This window comes from Nematolebias whitei, chromosome 15 (genome assembly GCF_014905685.2).
Source record: "Nematolebias whitei isolate Nwh7 chromosome 15, NemWhi1, whole genome shotgun sequence".
Taxonomy (NCBI): domain Eukaryota; kingdom Metazoa; phylum Chordata; class Actinopteri; order Cyprinodontiformes; family Rivulidae; genus Nematolebias; species Nematolebias whitei.
In genome coordinates this window covers 39,016,382-39,035,305 of record NC_056512.1, presented here as the reverse complement: position 1 = coordinate 39,035,305, position 18,924 = coordinate 39,016,382, and the positions used below count along the sequence as shown (strand labels likewise).

At 39.5% G+C, this 18,924-nt stretch overlaps 1 protein-coding gene across 1 annotated transcript in view; it reads right to left on the bottom strand.

Annotated features, from left to right (window-relative positions):
• Positions 1–7,867: 7,867 nt before the first annotated feature.
• LOC119421296 (protein shisa-6-like) overlaps positions 7,868–18,924 on the bottom strand; it is an 85,764-nt gene continuing 74,707 nt past the window's right edge. The window contains exon 6 of the mRNA XM_037688671.1: positions 7,868–8,523. Within this exon, the coding sequence (XP_037544599.1) occupies positions 7,868–8,523 (656 nt within the window). The remainder of the gene's footprint in view (positions 8,524–18,924) is intronic.

The window sequence follows — 18,924 nt, the reverse complement described above, 5'->3', positions numbered from 1 at the left end:
ATAAACTTACAAACACTAAACAATTTTACAAATAGAAAAGCCATTCACAAACTTGGCACCAGATTTAAACTTTTTCTTTCATCTATAAAAAAAAATAGTTAATTTGCTTTCACTCCTGTGTCTCTTTAAGGTTCAATAAATGTGCAAAAGAAGAAAAAAAACTTTATTTTTTTTCCATTACAAGCAATAAAGGAAAGTTTAACACAATTTATTCACCTGGAAACTGTTTGAAGCTGATTTCAACCCACAAACACAACTGGCTCATAAAACCAAACGGAATAAAAGAAAACATCCTTTAATGTCCGAGACAAATAGATGTTTGAGGCTTTTATTATTCTCCGTGCTGTAGTTAACATTTTTTTAACAAACATCCCTGCAGAAACACGCCGGTTTGTTTCAGACGCAGCTCTGATATTGACCCCTTCTCATTTACGCAGTGTTGAAGCAGAATGTCGGTCGGATCGATACCAGACGCCTAAAAACTCGTGCGTGTGTGTGTGTGCTGCCCCGGCCTATTAGCTGCAGCCACCATCAGCCTCCCCTGGCAGTACGGTGCTGCAGAATGCCACGGTGTTTACCCGGTCTGCTTAAGCAGCCGGCTCTATTAACTCCCTGCATCACTTGATGCTCACATCCATTCATTTCTCCCTGGAGGGCAGACTTTGAAGAGCGAGCCATAAATTGTCCAGAAACTGTCCAATTTCTGCTCCGGCTAGATGCTGCTGCTGTAATTGCAGCTCAGATAATGATTCCTGTTTCTACAAAAAGTGGGTGGTCAGCAGTGGAATGAAGCTAAACATCCTTTATTTATTTATTTATTTATTTAGAAGCTACTGGAGCGGATTTTAGAGGTAACCAGTGAAATTACGGTTCCTCTCAAAATACAGCATGAATGCTAAGTGCTTTTCTGAGTTTTGCTGAAGAGGCTAAAACTGAGTTAAGTTAAAATTTAAAAAAAAGCAAAGCAGAAGCTAAAAAAAAAAAAAAAAAAGTTTAAATTTGCAGAAAGAAGCTGAAGCAGAACAAAATGTGAGAGGAGCAGTGAAAGGTTGTAAACACATCTAAAGATTTGAAGGATGGAAAATGAGCTCAGTTCATTATGGAGGGAGCGTATTTCCTATTCCCCATCTTGGCTCTATGATGGGGGGCAGTAAACCATCAAGGCCCCTCTATATGTGCATGTTCAAAACCACTGTGGACCAATCACGGTCATCAGGTGTGACGTGGAACCCACTGGGTTCTCACTCACCAAGAGCCTGCAAAGACCCGATCATTTCAAATCATCCATCGGGAGGATGAAGACGAAACTCAAAGAGCATCAGAGGAATGAGAGGTACTGCACAAACGCATAATTTGTGGAAGAAAAGTCAGATTCAAACGTGTCCGGATGGCGTCGGACTGACTCACCGGTCGTACATCAGGGCAGCTGCAGGGTTCTGAAAGGCTTCAGTCATCTCACCTGACAGAGTTCAAAATTACAAGTCTGAAAGCAGCTTCATCTCAAAGTCCACGTCTCTCTCTCTCTCTCTTTCTTTTTTTTGTCTGCAAAATGGAAAGGTCAGACCACATCAGAAACCAGCCTCAGGCCTCGTGGTAAACAACAACTGGAAGATTTATTAGAAATGTTAGTTATTTTTCATTTTTAATCATTTGGTTTGAATAGATGCAGCAGGTTTGCCAACACTGAAAGTGTCACACTGCAGTGTGCATGTTAGCTGTTTGGTTTGTAAATTAGCTTCTCATTATTCAAATTATTCAAGCAACTCACTGAATTAACTGATTAAATACAACAGAATTAAATGACTTAATAGCTAAATAACCAGCTGTTGTTCCTCTGTTTGAGGCTTTTCATCTAAATGCAAATACCTCAGCTCGTTGCTGATTTGTGTGCACTTGTGTGACCACAGTGTCGTTTATGAAGTTTAAGGAGGTTTCAGGTGGGAAGAGTAGATTTTTAATGCATGAGTCACACGTGGCAGCAGTGTTTTGTTGATGACCAGATATATGCAAAAGGTTTTGATTGTAGCGTCAAGGTTGTGTAGTGATTGTTACTCCAGCACATTTATGTCATTTGTAAAGGTTTTTTGTTTTTCATGACTGGAAACAAAGTTGATCCAATGCTTTTACACAGCTGTAGATAAAGGTTTACATGTACTGACGTCTCAGAACTTAAAAAAGGTGTTGACTTTTAAAGCATAAATCACTTTTTAATGTCCTTTTTAATAAGAAGCATAATGCACAGCTCCATTAAAGTTTGAGTCGGATGACATTTGGCTGCAGCCGAATGTTCTTTGCTGATCTTTTTACTGTCATGTGACGCCTTCCCCAAGGTAACCCTGAAGGTTTCAAAGATGATGCACAAAGAAAATTCTGACAAAAATGTCAGGGACTCAGAGGAAATGGTCTGATCTGGGTGTAATTAAGTCCACGGGCAGACTAGCACAGGAACTGTCACAATGAGAACGAAAACCTGAGGGCGTACAGTAAGTGGTGGTGTGTACAGATGGTGTAATCAGGCAGTTGCCAGAGTGTCTGACAGTCAGTCAAAACAGTGAGTGAATGTCAGCAGACACACAGGACCTTGTAGACTCATTAGACAGCATTACCAGCACTTGATGGAGTTTGTTGGTGGTTGTATTGGGCATGCACCCACCACGTGGTGCATCCAGATGCCGTGACCCAATACTGCAGGTAATCTGCACATGAAGGCACCCACACATATTGTGAAGGTTCAGGTGGCCAAAGCAAAGAGACTGTTATTTTGTGAGTTGTGTATAACAGAACCCCGAGGCATCTGAACCTTCCATCCTGACACACAAGTTCTGGACTCTTTAAGACGTGGTGTCTTCCTGCATCAGGTCTCAACAACTGGCTTCAGCCACATCACTTCTGGCTCAGTGGATCCTGAAGTGGGTCTGCATGTCTTACCCCTCCTGAGTCAGCACCCTGTTACAGTCTTTCAGCGACTGTCTACACATCTATGATAAGATAAACCCCCCCTCTGTCATGTTGACGTCCTCTTGTAGACGGCCATGATTCCAGTCGGACATGTGTGGGATCATCGCAGAATATCTCCAACTCTGTGCCAGTTTCATGGTCCAGATCCAGCAGCTGTGGACTGGTTTACTGCAGGAGAGGATCCGAAGCTTGTATGACTTCTTTCTGCACCAAACTGCTTCCTGTGTCCAGGTGTGTTAAGGAGCCACACCCTGGCACGGGACCAGCAGTGGGTTGTTGTCTCCATCTGATCTGATGTTGTGATCAAAGCAGTAACGTGAAACAGCAAACTTTAAATTCCTGGCATGGACTTCTTGTTTATCTTAATCCACTGTTCAGGCTTCCAGGTGGCTGGCTCCTGCATCCGGTGCCGAGGCCGGGCACACCTGAGACTGGCTACCAGCCGTCATGGGTCCACAAAGACCAACAAGACATGCAAGTTTGGGTTAGGGTAGGAAACTGGAGTACCCCCGAGAAAATCCACACATTCCCGCAGAGACCGTGCAAACTCCATGCAGAAAATCTCCAGCTAGGGGTCGAACTCATTACAGTTTTGCTGTGAAGTAGCAGTGGTAACCCACTGAACTACCGTGCAACCTTTTATAAAACGTGAAACGCATAAATGTTTGAATGAATGCACACAACACTAATGATGACCTTTTTAATAATTTGTAAAACAAACAAAAAGCCACAGGAACAGTCATGTTTTAGTTACGAAGCCTTTAAAATCTCCAGTTATTTGTGCAATTACACCAACACCTTTTTCATTCACACCACATTTATTAGTTTTATATATTAAAAAAAAAACATTTGAGACTGCACAGTCCTAAATAAAATAAAAAAGGACAAGAAAGCTTTCATGGCAGCAATAAACCCCACAACCTGCCAGAAAGGGCTTCGAAGTTTTACAGCGTGAAAAGGAAATATTGCACATAGAGGAAAGGCTTTTGGGATGACATCATTATTAATTAGGTGAAAAGGAGCAGAAGTTTGTGAAATTAGTTGAACAAAACAGTTGAAGACAGGTACAGTATGTGTCTATAGCAATCTACAGATCCAACACCCACGCCTTCTGCAAACAAAATGCTTTTTTTCTGCAAGAAAGAAGGAAAAACAAACCATATGTACAAAGACTGGTTTAAAAAAACAACAATCTGACATCATTAAATGCAAACCTGGCATAAACAAAGTAAAGTGGCACACGTTTAAGAAGTTTATTTCTTGAACTCAAGGTACATTTGGCCAACATTCTAAATAACCCATAAATGTTAATCTCTTCATTTTAAATAATAAAAAATACAAACTTAAGAAAAACATGCAATAAGACAAGAGCGATTTTAAATATAAACAGAGATTTAACCGTCGTGAAACGTTTTCCTGCTAATAAAACCGCACAACTCAAGCCACAAATAATGTATTCAAGTCTATACAGTACGTCAATGGTTCCCAATCGCAGGCCTTGAGGAACGCCATCCTGTGTGTTTCAGTTGTTTCCCTGCTCTGACATTTGATTTAAATGAAGTGGTTATTAACAGGTTTCTGCAGAACATGAAGTATTAGCAGGAAGTAATTAAATCTCTGAATCAGGTGTGTTGGAGCAGAGAAGCAACAAAAACATGCAGGATGGTGTTCCTCAAGGATCTTGTTTGGGAACCACTGCAGTGTGACATTCCCCTTCCACTAGATTTGTTTTGTTTTTACTAAACAATCTAAATTTTATGTATTTTTTTTGGCATTTTAGGAATGAACAGTGCGAGTCTAACGGCGTACAAAGGTTTTGTTTCTGAATTTAGTTCAAAGACTCTCAAAGACTAAAGCAGAGAATTTCATCAGTTCAGTCAACGATCTGTTCAATGATCAGATTGTTGGGTTCTTTAAGCAAGCTGGCCCCACACATAACCATTTTATCCTCCCTAGTTTTTAATCCTACATTAGACACATCAGTTGGGTATTTCTAATTGTCTAATTTTCAAAATCAAACGTGAATATTTCTACAGAACCTCAAAGTTTTCACATCACTGGAACTTTTCCAAATTTGTTCATGTTACAGCCTCAAGCTTCAGAGTATTTTACATGATAGACCAACAAAGTAGTGCTTGACCGGAAAGGGGAGGACAACGATTTGTGGTTTTCAAAACCTTTTGCAAATACAATTTTGAAAAATGTGGCATGCATTTATATTCCCCCCTTCTCTGAGCATCGTTCAATCCATCTTCAAAAAATGGAAATGAACAACTGCAAACCTGCAGAGACATGGACCGCCTGAACCCAGGTAGAGCATCAGTCTGAGAAGCAAAGGAGCCCCACGGTAAGTCTGAAGGAGCTGCAGAGGTCCACAGCTCAGGTGGGACAATTTGTCCCCAGGACAAAGACCCATCCACAAATCTGTGCGTTAGGGAAGCGTGGCAAGTTAAAAGTCATTGTTGATGGAAAGTTGCCACAAAATGACAGGCAACTCTAAACGAAAATTTGTTGGAGGCTATGAAAGACCTGAGACCTTCCAACAGGAAAACAACCCAAAACCACAAAAGATTGGGTTAGATCAAAGTCTAGACCCAAGTCCAACTGAAACTTTTTGGCAAGACAAACATTTCTGACCACAGAAGCGTTCCATCCAATCTGCCAGATATGGAGCAATTTCACAAAGAAAATGGGCAAAAATAATTCAGTCTCCAGATGTGCTGAACTGGTGGAGGCAACCCCCAAAGAGTTGCTGCTGGGTGCCAAAGGATGCCACACGTTGCAGATTTTTACTGGTAGAAGACTTTTAAAACACAAAAAAGTTAAATCAGGTCATCTGGACAGATGTTTCTCAGTTGAAACGTTTCGTCTTTCATCTGAAAGACTTCATCAGTCTGAGGCCTGCGAGCAAACTGTTATATGATCACGATCTGGTATAGGGAGGTTGGTTTGGAGGACAGGATGGGAGACAGATCACAACACCATGGATGGACAATCCAGAGACACATGACAAGACACAAGGGAGCTGAATATATACAGACACTGATGACGACAAACGACAGACACCTGTGATGATTATCGTTGGACACAGGTGAGACAAGAGCTGAACACAAGGAGGAGGAACAAGGAGGGGAGAAAGAAACACGAGGAAACAGAAAAGACAGGACAAAACCCAGAAACTGCCACACCTGCACCTTTTCAAAGTGGTTCAGGCCAGTCTGCTGTACTAGTTATTCACAAGAAAAAAAGGGGACCATCAGTCAAACAATCGATCATCAATCATTAGAAACAAAATTCTTTCCACTCCACAGTTAAACACTTCTTTGTATTGGTTCAGCACATAAAAATCCTAATAAAAAAAATGCATTACCAGTAAGTTTCTGGTTATAATGGAACAAAACAAAACCCCTTAGTGATGTTCAAATGGGATTCACCGTATGTGTCCTTTTGGCAATGATTCACTTGGACCAATTCAAGACAAACTACAGGGAGACTTGAAGGAGGGGAATCTATCAATTACGCTCTTACTCAAAATGGCGCTTGCTTCTTTGAGCTTTTCTCTTTTCTTTAACTGGGTCATTAGGACCCTGGAGAACCCTGGAGAACGTCCTTTTCATCTGTCTGAGCATCTGGACAACAAGTGCTTTTTTATTTGTAGTTTTAAGACCGAACTGACTCGGGATGCAAATAGGCGGACAACATTCCAAGAACAGTAAGAAAATTACCATATTTTAGTTTTGCTTTTAACACTTTAGATTTTTTTTTTTAAATTTGGTCATTTTCAGGCATTTGCACTGCATCATTCCTCACAAACAAAATTTAAATAGCTGATTTTGCTGGTAAGCCATATCAATATTGTAGAAAAAGTTGAGACAAGATGTGACCAAAGCGTGATTGTTCGTTAAGAGCATGTGGGATTCTGTTACAATAAGGCATTGCTTTAATGAAAAACAGCTGGACAAACGCTTCACAGTTTCATTGATGCTTGACTCACGAGTAACGTCTCGAAACTCAAGCACGGCATCGTCGTCACACTGATTGTTTCAATCAGGATGGATGCAAAATCGATATTTCACAACACTAAATATCTGATATGTAGGGATGAGAATAAAGGTCGACAATAAAACCGATTCAAATGAACCACCGGCTCCGTTTGCAACCAACTAACTAATAAATACAGAACAAAGTTTTCATTCACAACCATTCTATGCCACAAACACAAAATATACCCCCAGTAGACATGTTAGAGCCACGTGTTTGCAGACATCAGTGGAAATAAAACTAACCTGTAACCCCTTTCTTATCTAAAATTCAAAATGATAAAAGAAAATCTAAGTTGTACTTCACCTGGGAGGAATAAAAATGCTTTCCTAGCATAACGCTGCTAATGTAGCCTATTTACAATCATCTATTGTATGCAACAAAAATAGCCTGCTTTCATTTCTAGTCTAAACTGATATGTTCTGGCCTTCATGAAACAGAACCTAATTAAAAACAAGGGAATTCATTAATTGTGCTTTTTAACCCACAAATCCACTTCATAGTCGAAATGGGACAATTTCAAGAGGCATCATTTGAAGCACTTACATCGGTTACGTCTAAAGCTATAACAAGGACTGACAATACAAATATTATAGTTTGTATTTATAAAGTTAGTACAACTTTCTTTGAGTCTCGTGTTCAGTTTAAAAAAAGCATTTTCTCTCCATTGTCAAAACGTCAGACGAGAAGGATCATTGTGTCGACACGCAAAGCCCTTCGGATGCTCAGAGGAAAAAGTTTTTGCCAGGGTTGATTCTAGAAACCCTACTATGAACGACACCAACGCTTGTGGTAAAAAGCAGGAAGAGTTTCAATGTTGAAGGTTGTTTTAGGAAAACTGAGACCAGTTGGTCCTTGGACACTGCAGTTAAACAGTCACCTCGTTCTTACTGGCAGTGCGGTACGTGTGGTGGTGACCGGGAATGTACTGCAGGTGGTCCACCGTGTGTGTTCGTCGGTTGGCAAACGCCTGCCTCTTGGACGTGGACGTGCCTGCATGATGGTTGACCATCAGCGTGTTGTACGAGTCGTTCGAGGCACTGGGCTGAGAGTGCATCTTGGGCATCTTGTGGCGATCCATGACAGGCGTCGTGGGAAGCAGCATGTCGGCGTGAGACATCGCTCGCGCCATGGCCTTCTCCCGGAACTTGTCGCGCCTCATCGCTGGGGACAGCAACAAGGGGTCCTGGGAATGAAGACGGTCCGCAGAAAGCAACTGCTCGTTTGAAAGATTCCTGCTGCTTCCGTATGCCGCGGCTGCCATCGCGCCGTATGACGACAAGTTGTAGTCTCCACGGCGTGGCGTCCTGGGAGGAGACAAGACATGGTCCTGGGACATGGCCCTCTGGACCCGTCGGGGACGTTGACGCTGCTGATGCTGATGCTGCTGATGCTGATGCTGCTGATGCTGATGCTGATGCTGCTGGGGTTCCGCATTCAGCTTCACCATGTGGGTCGGTCCCCTGCCGCCAAAGTCAGGATGGTGATGCTTCCTTGGGTAATAATCGTCCATGTCTTTCTCACCTGTTGGATCATGAAAAACATGTTTAATAAAACAAGACACTTATTCTGTAAAGGCTTTAAAATGACACTTTTCTTCTTCAAGGGAAGAAAACACGTGAAGCCGTTCATGGGAACAGGTTGAGAAACGCCTCAGCTCAAAGAAATAGTTCTGGGTTTGGAAAGACAGACATCTTCGTCCTGCAAAATAATCACGATTGCCATAAATTGTCTTTACATTATGCCTTTTGTTCTTTTCCCTAAGAAAAAAAGTGAATATAACATTTCATTTCCTCATGTTTAAAGCCACCACTACAATTTTTTTTTACATTTTTATGTTCTTGCTGACTCACACCTTTGTAAGCAAAAATAAGTTATTATAGGCGTCCAAAACTGGAACAGAAGACCAAACAAATAGCCCAATCATAAACTGTTAACATTTTATTAAAGCGATATCTCAACCTATTCTTTTATTATATTTTTCAGGTCATTAGCTATGTTTACATGCACTAAATTATTTGATCCGATTGAAATGTATTCAGATAAAATAATTCAAATGTATAGTTTACATGGACACAATCCGTTCACGATGAATATTTAGATGCAGCGGGCTTTTATTCTGAATAAAAGTACTGACATGTGCAGAGTGGTAAACTCTCCTTAAAAAACACACACACAATAAGAAGTTCTACTTCCTGGATGAATGTAAACAAACCTGAGCACACAAAATGGACCTGCGACAGGTTTTAATGACGGTGGAGACGTTACTGCACTCCCTGATTGAGCTACAGGTAATACACAACATTTTGAGCTCTTTCAAAGTTTCTAGTAGAAATGTTGTGTCGCTCACCGACCAGTCTTAATTCCCCGACACGCTAATATTATTAGCATCTAGCCAGGTGAAAATACGTGAGATTGACAGGTTGCACATGCGCAGTCAGGTCAGATCTTCACAATCGGAATAAAATGATCAGATTAAGTGTTTACATGCACACTGTTCGGATTATGAATCGGCATAAACCACCCGTCATATTCTGATTACAAATTATTTTGGATTGAAATGAATCAACAAAGAATAATCCAAATGGGGTGTTTACATGACACATTTTTATTCCAAATGGCCGTTTAATCCGATTACTTATGTCCATGTAAACAGCCATTGGTTTGAGAAAAGTTCAGTCTCTCAATTTATTGATGCTTTTCTTCTCCTTAATTAACATTTTTTAAAATACTATACATATAACTTCCTGACACCCCACACCCTGATATTGAAGACACAGTTTTAGACCAGTTGTCATCATCATCATCATCAATACAGTTTATTTCCCACTGAGACTCAAAGACTCATTTACAAAAGAGACCTGTTACATACAACATACAGGCAGATGAGAAAAAGATAACAAGGATGAAGGAAGGCAAAAAAATAATAATCATGTCACACCATTTCCTGGCCAGGAAAAAGTATGAAAGATTAAAAAAAGACCTCACAACATAAAGCTGCAACATACAATGACATCATAATACATTTATGCACAGAGGACCATTAAGACCAGTTGTCTTAATTCAGGAAGACTAGATTTGAAGTTTTATATTAAATTTTAATTGCAATATATATTTATATTTTTAACTCCTAAACGCTCAAAAACAATGTTTGTTTTTATGTTTAGGAGGATCGACTAATCCTAAGTACCTAGGGGAAATTAAAAATGTGCAGCAAACTAAAGCTTGGGACTCAAGAGGAGAAAACTGTCTGAGCGAGGTCAGCGAGTGGAGGCCACTAAGACTTGAGGGGTAGCCTGATATGATGCTGAAAACAAGCTGAGTTTAGTATTTTTCTGATGTTTAAACCTGAAGAAGGTAGGTGGCCATGAGCCTGACTCCATCATTGACATGAAGCCTTCCATGCTGGAAAAATGGCAGCTTAAGCAACATCAACGTGTTTCTCTTAAACACATTTTACAGATTCGAGCTGACATTGATGGGCGTGGTGGGGACTGTTTGGATGTTTTGCTTTCCGACAGAGATGCCATCCGTGGGTAATATAAAAGCTCACAACGTTCTTGTCGCCTCATAAGGAAGTTTTTATAAGCAGTTGCTCTGTGCGTTCCTAAAGAAGAGAGCCCAGCTCTGGCCTGTGGCAACGTTTTCCTCTCTTGGGTTGGTTCAGACGTGATATTATGGCAAAAAAAGTCAATCGAACTCAACCTGAGGCTGCGTTTAGACAAACAACAACCCAGAGTTCCAGTAATAGGTCAGACCCAAGCTTCATAGTATTACAGTTCTGTCTGTGAGTGTGAACCCAATGGTGCACGCAGGCACAGGGAACATGGTAAAGTAAAATAGTATTTATTAACAAAATAAAAGGTTGACGAGGAGCAGTACTCATAAGGTAAAAAATGGTCATGTACCCTCATAGGGGTACTCATGGGTTACACAACGGCTCAGTGGTTAGCACTGTTGCCTCACAGCAACCAGGTCCTGGGTTCAATTCCCGGTTGGACCTGGGCTCTTTCTGTGTGGAGTTTGCATGTTCTTCTCTTGCTTGTGTGGGTTTCGCCGGGTACTCCAGTTTCCTCCCACAGATCAAAAACATGCATGTTAGGCTGCATTCAGGTCCAGGCCTCCCTTGCAAAAGAGATCTCGATGGGATTTGCCTGGTTAAATAAATGTTAATAAATAAAATAGAGAGCGAGGGACGAGGAGACGGAGAGAGACAGAACCAAACGTCTTGGATGACAATGGACAGAGGAAACATATAGAGATGCAGACTTAAATACAGACACTAACGGACAATGACAAACACCTGGGGAAGGACAACAGGTGGCGGAGGCAGGAGCTGATTACAAGAGGGAGAAACAAGAATCACACAAACACACAGATCCTCTCAAATAGTACCATAAATGTTTTACTTTTTGAGAATTTATCATGGCATCAATAACTGAAGTAGCATTTTTATTCCTTTAGAAATTTGCAAGTTATTTGGACACTGAGCAGAATTATTTCATAATTTAATAAAAATCATGAAGAGATTCAGAGTAAATTACCAAATTACATTTTTTTAACCAACACTTGATCCCTTATCTTCATGAACGTATAAACAGTTCAGACTCTAGAAGACTGAAGTGATATAAGGACGTCTGCTGCCGAGATGAGATTAAACACAGAATAGCACTTTAACTTTTAACATAATTGGACCGGGCTGATAAACTTAGAGCGGAGCTTTAAACACACTAATTTGCTAATAACAGCTAATTAAACTGCAGCTCCCACTTTGCTAGATTGAATTCAGTCCAAGCAGTGTGTTTATGTGCCAGCTATTGATCAGAGAGGACTGCAATCATGTAATGCACCGACACGCCTGAAACTGCTGGAACATCAATTATAAAGTGATCTTCAGGGCTTGGGAGCAGCAGAGGTGGAATTTAAAAGTGAGTGTGTGAGTGGAGGGGCGCGGCGTCATAATCTACGTTTTTCTCTTTTACTTCTGAAAGGATTAAAGATGACTTCTTATGTTTTGGAGAGGGTTTAATCTCTTTTAGGGTGATTAAGGTGAACAACAGCAGAGCTCCTCTCTGGAAGAGCAAAGCTGGTTCATTTACTCTGACCTCTCTGACTGGTAAAGGACAAAAAAAGTGAATAAAAGTTTATCTTACAATAACAAAGTTGTTCATTGTTAAATTGCAAATAGACGCTAATGTTTAGGCTACTTTTAGCTAGACTTTTGCTACTTTTATGTACATTCTGGGATGTTTAGGTACCATTGTCCAAAAAAAGATTAAAAAACAAAAACAACTGGACATATTTTTTCAGCTTCATAGACATCCAGATGTTTTTGTTTTTTACCCTTTTGCTTTTGATTGATAATGACCTGGATGAATCTTCACCAGCTCATCACCATTCTGGGAAAAGCTTAGCTATATGTTTAGCTAGCCTTCTGATACTTTTAGCTACTGTTCTTGTACTTTTAGTTTACATTCTGGCACTTTAAATTTTAGCTACCACAATGCTACTTTTAGCTACCGTTTTGCAAATTTTAACAAGAATTTTGCTCCTTTTAGCTAATTCTGTTACTACTTTAAGCCACTCTTCTGCTACTTTTACCTAGCATTTTGTTTGTTTTTTATTTACCAACACAACTTCAGCTCTTTCAGTAGATTTCAGCAGTCATTCACAAACTCTTTTTCTTTTTTTTAAATTCACTTTAGTAACTAATCAACTAACTTTTATGTATTTTACAACAATCTCAATAAGGTTGAAAGTTGTGATAAAAAAAAAATACATTTAGTCATTTCCGGTAGCGTTTCTGTAAATCTCAATTTTTCTAAAATTCAATTCAACCTTTATTTAGACAGATAAATCACATTGAGCCTCAAAGACTCATTTACAAGTGAGGCCTGTTTAGACAGACCAAAAATGTAATGAAACTAGACACCTGTAGGAATTGGAGGCAAAAAATTCCTATCAAACTCTTTCTTCTTAGCTGAAAAGAAAGACCCCGATAATAAAAAAAACACCCTGTACATACAAGCACATGGTGATGTAAACATTCTGCGAGGGGGTTCAAGGGTGGTGAGGATGTCCAAGGACGCTCTTGTGGGCACTGTAGGAGCTCTGATAAGGATGGAATAATCAGCCAGTTCCCTCTGGTGAGATCCATAAACATTCTCAAGGGATGTCGGGGAATGGCCAAGAACAAAGCCAATGAGAATCCAAGAGTCCTGAAATGACACAATGTTTATTCAGCTGGTTTCCTCAGGTTGATTAGTGGAATTCCTCGATCGGAGGGAGGGGGGCAGAGCGTCAGATTACATGGCCTCCATGCAAATTGAGATAAGGTGGCCTGCAAGGCCAGCCAAGGAAGCCAAATTCAGATAAACAACATTTGTTTTGAAGTCAGGCAGAACTTTAATATTTATCTGCCTTGAGTCTTTGATGGTCTCACGTAGATTCCGAATGGTCTAAATTAAGTGGAGACACCACTGATCCATGCCTGAGAATATTCCCCGAGATTTGATCTATCCTGCCAGCACGAAACATGGACCAAACCTTACGTACGCGGCAGCCTAACCAGGCCAGATTAGCTGCGGCCATCTTCTTTGTATGTTGATAAACCAGGAGCCAGACCATTCCAAAAACAGGAAACCTGCTATCATAAATCCAATTATATGCAGTTTCGGCGTCCTCGATCAACAGCAAAACGTGTCGTCCGGGCAGATCAGCTTGCCTGAAGCTTGTCTCAAAAATTTTGGCCATTGCGTTGAGAACTGACCAGATCCACAAAATTATGGTTCAGAAGATAGAGGCTCGGAAGCAGTTTCACAGACAGGACAGAGCAGCAAAGCAGAGGAGGGAGAGAAGGGGAAAAAGCATCTGCCCACGGCAAGAGCAAATGGTGAAAATTTTTGGTTATCTTTGGTTAAATTCTGTTGGACATCCTGTCCCCAAGTAAAAAAAGACATACTATAATTTGTGAGTCCATGTGGACAAACCCTCAACAAGATCAGAACAAGAGTTGGAAATTATTTAAATGTTTTTCTGTCTGTGTGGGACGTCTCTCAGCACCCAGAGTCTCTGAGCGGTGATGATTCATTTGATCTTGAGAGAAAGTGTCCAGAACACGTTTTCATGTAAAAACGGTGTGAAAAGCTAAACGACTTCTTGAGGCTAAAGGGGGTGATTGTAAGAAATGTTTACAGTCAACAAATCTGCTAATAGGGATAAAAAATGGAAAAAGTGTGTTTCCCCTGTGGTGTTTCAATCACTTCGTTGATAAAGCAGCAAAATCTTAGCAAACACCTGAGAGTTTTATGCTCGTGAAGATTCTCGGTCATCCAGGACATGATAAATTCAAAAAGCGTTCAACCTGAGAGTTTTGTGTTTTCCTGAGTGGATCTGAAAGCAGAGTTTAAGATATAAACCGCAGAAGAAAAATAAAATAATGTGCTGCTGCCTACATCATCATGCTCTGAAGTGACTAGAGTTTGTGTTGCTGTTGTGGGTTTGGTTGTCAGACCGAGATCTGCAAGAGCCAGCTAGCAAGAAGTGTCAGGACATGGTGGTGGGACCATGATCACACGCTGAATGAAAACTGCCAATCAAGAAAGACATGACCACGGGCTCCTGGAAGAACTGAGACCAGAAGATGCTGCTGAACTCCATAGGGAAGAACAAAACACCAACAAAAACTCAAGGTGGTTCAGCCATGACAACGTAGCATCTGCAATGCTAACTTTGAAGCACGCTAGAACAGTCCCACCCTTCAAACAAATATGTAGGTAGTGTTTGATAAGATGTAAGTTTGAGATGGAACAAATCTGACTGAATGATGTCAAATGCAGACTGTAGGAACTGGAAAACCTTGGCAATTGTGTTAGCTCGACAATAAACAATTGTATCATCAGCATAGAAATACAAGGAGGCATCAAGAATGTTTTGGCCTCCATTATTCTTTTTCTTTCAGTGTTTCCCTTTTCAGGGGTTTCCAACGAGTCATCTTCCTCCATCTCACTCTGTCCTCTGTGTCCTCTGTCCTCACTCCAACTACCACCATGTCCTCTCTAACTGCATACACATATCTCCTCTTTGTCTTTTTCCTGGCAGCTGCATTTCTAACATTATTCTACCAATATACCCACTGTTCCACCTCTGGACATGTCCAAACCACTGTTCCTCCTCTGGACATGTTTAAATCATCTCATTCTGGCCTCTCTAACTTTATCTCCCAGTTGTTCAACCTGTGCTGTACCTCTGATGATCTCATTCCTAATCTTATCCATCCTTGTCACTCCTAAGGAGAACCTAAACATCTTAATTTCTGCCACTTCCAGTTCTGTCTCCTGTCTTTTTGTCTATGTCTCTGTCTCCAGACCATACAGCATAGCTGGTCTCAACACTGTGTTGTAAACTTTTCCTTTGACATTTGCTGACACTCTTTGTCACAAATCACTCCTGAAACTTTTCTCCATCCACTCCATCCTGCCTGGACTATCATTTTTACCTCTTTACCACATTCATCATTTTCCACACCAACAAAAACATTAGGTGGTTGAGTCAAGACAACGTAGCATTTGCAACACTAACTCTGTAGTACGCTGGAATGTTCCCACCCTTCAAACATATACGTAGTGTTTGTAATGGAAATACCTCATGAGCTCTACAGCATGCATCTCTCAAGTCTAAACCTTTTACAATATATACAGACCCTTTCCAAAAGATTAGAATATCATGGAAAAGTTGTTTAACTTCCATAATTCCATTCAAAAAGTTAATCTTTAATAGATGATAGATTCAGGGCCCACATTTTAAACCATTTTAAGTATGTATTTGTTTTTTTTTGTTTTTTACATAATTTGGGCTTCCAGCTCATGAAACCCATGAAAACAGGAATTCAAAAAATTAGAATACTGTGGAGAAATTAGCCCAAATTTTGCAGGGCAGGAACGTTTAAAAGTGAGTGTGACACACTAATCATCTACTAAACTCAAAGCACATGCACAGGTTTCCCCAGGTGTTGTTAAATCGCTTCAGTTTGGTTCAGTTGTCCAGCAATCACTGTGCAGGGTACACCCTGGACAGGTCTCCAGTCCTTCACAGGGACACATGGAGACAAACAAGACAAACAACCATTCTGTCTCTCTCACACACACCTAGGGACAATTTAGAGTTACCAATCAGTCTAACATGCATGTTTTTGGTCTGTGGGAGGAAACTGGAGTACTCTGAGAAAACCCACAAATGCACGGAGAGAACATGAAAACTCCACCCAGAATGGTCCCCAGACCGGGATTTGAACCAGGGACCTTCTCACTGAGACCCAGCAGCTCTACCAGTTGCGCCACCATGCTGTCCTGGTATAATTCAGTAAATGGTAAATGGATTGTACTTATATAGCACCTTTTTATCTTATCAAGACACTCAAAGCGCTTTACACTACAATCTGTGCCCTCATTTACCCATTCATACAGCACTCTAGCTCTACAAAGATAATGGAACAAATCATTCTAAAGAGACTAATCAGTGTTTTATCACATCCATACACCGATGGGACACACATCTGAGGCAATGAGGGGTTCAGTGTCTTGCCCAGGGACACTTCAACATGTGACTGCTGGTGGATTCGAACCGCCAACTCTTGTAATGGAGGACAACTGCTCTAACCACTCATCCACAGCCACCCAGTACATCTGTAAACAGTGTCATGTACACTTCTCATCACCCAAAGGTCAAGGTCATAAATCAAGGCCAAAGTTAAAACAAGGTCTCTGCTTGTCCGGACCATAAGTTCTGATTTGTACCACCACTAGACAGTGTGTTGTGTAATCGTTTAATATCCCCAGCTTCAAGGTGAATGTCACAAATCAAGGTCAAAGGTTATACAAGGTCATTATTTGTCCAGTCATTGCCATAGATTGCTGTATGAAAGGTCAACTGTACATTGTGTCATATGTTGTACTCCCATTGATAGTTGTATGAAGAATTTCAAAATATTCCAACATTTGTGGCAAAATACAAAATAGTGTAACAGTAGCCTGAAAAATACTACTAATACTACTAATAAAGTTTTATTTTGTGTCTGATGTCATTAAGTAATACACAAGTATTGCCCTCATTACCATTTTGTGCAGCCATTTCTGCTCCTTTGTAAAATAAATCTGCTTTGCATCTCATCGGAGCTGTTGCTTCAACAGAATTAAAAAAAAAAAAAAAATTAACAATCACATAAAACGTGTAACCAACCTGCAGAACATGAAGCATGCGCCAGCCAACCCCCATCACAATAAAACTGATCAACTCACAGTGAGAATAATGAAACGTCATATTGCTGTGACATTAAAGCACCATCCTGTTGGCATATTAAAGCTATTCTGCAGAAAAAAAAGGCTCTTAATGTCATTAGGAGACATTAGCAACATGACACGGGCTGCAGATGGATCCAAATTGCACAATTACGTGTCAGTGGATGAGCCAGTGGATGAGTGGATGGAAACGGAGGTTTCAAGCATGCCGTTATGCATTCTAAGAAGTTTATTTTCCTAAAATGATGAAAAGGTGAGAGGAATATCTGCATAATGAGCCACCAAACATTTGGAGATACAGATCACGATGCATGTCTCTGTTGTGCACATCAAGGCTGGAGGGTTATAATCTTTTTTAAATACATTTCTGTCTTAAAATGTCAAACTTCCATTAATATTTAATGTTAATAAAGGCAGGAGAGACACAAAAGAGGACCAGAACCAGTAAATACACGCATACACACACACAAGCAACGTCTTCTGCATTGAAAGTCCGTGTTTGGAATTTTTTGGCTTCTATGAAGAAAAAGAGAAGAAGAAGAGCTACATTATGTTCAAGTTGTGTCCTACTCTGCCTGGAAAAGGGAAAAACTAACTTGTTGCTGCAACTGCTTATGTCTATAACCCAGACAAGTAGATGAAATTATAAACATTTGGTTGGCTGCAAAGGTGGGTTAAGGTGGGCAGCTATGGGGTGCCATTTGTAAAGTTACACAGTTAAAAATTAACAGCAATATTTTGGGTGATTTAACCTTTCATAAGAATTTTTTTTTTTCAAAGTCATATTTTCACCATGTTATTCCTATGTTTATAAATCTCATAGTTCAAAATTAAATATTTAGTTTACAAACTAAATACTTAACTTGCCAGTTAAATATTTAGTTAGCAAGCTAAATATTTAGCTCCAGACTAAATATTTAGTTTGAAAACTAAATGTTTTTGTTGAAGATAAATGTTTAATTTATAAACTAAAAATTTAACTTGCAAGTTAAATATTTAGGTAGTGAACTAAATATTTAGGTGTAAATTAAATAATTAATTTCCAAGCTAATTATTTATTTTTAAAACTAAACATTTAATTTCCCAACTAAATATTTATTTTCCAAACTAACAATTTAATTTCCAAACCAAACATTTAATTTCTAAGCCAAACATTTAATTCCTAAAGCAAATAATTAATTAGCTAACTAAATTTTAGCTCAGACCTAAATATTTATTTTCCAAGTTAAACGTTTAATTTTCAAAATAAATATTTATATTGCTAACTAAATATTTAGCTCAGACCTAAATATTTATTTTCCAATTAAAAAAATTAATTTCCAAAAGAAAAATTTAATTTGCTGATTAAATATTTAGCTTTGACCTGAATATTTAACTTGCTAGCTAAATATTTAATTTGCAAGTTAAATATTTAGTTTGTTAACTAAAAATTTTGTGTGAAGCTAAATATTTAGCTTGCCAACTAAATATTTAACTTGCAAGTTAAATATTTCATTTGGAAACTAAATGTTTAGTTTGGAACTATGACATTTAAAAATGTATGAATAACAGTGAAAATCTGTTTGTGAAAAAAACTATACTTTTTTTTTTTTATTAAAGGCTAAATAAACCAAAATATTGCTGTTAATTT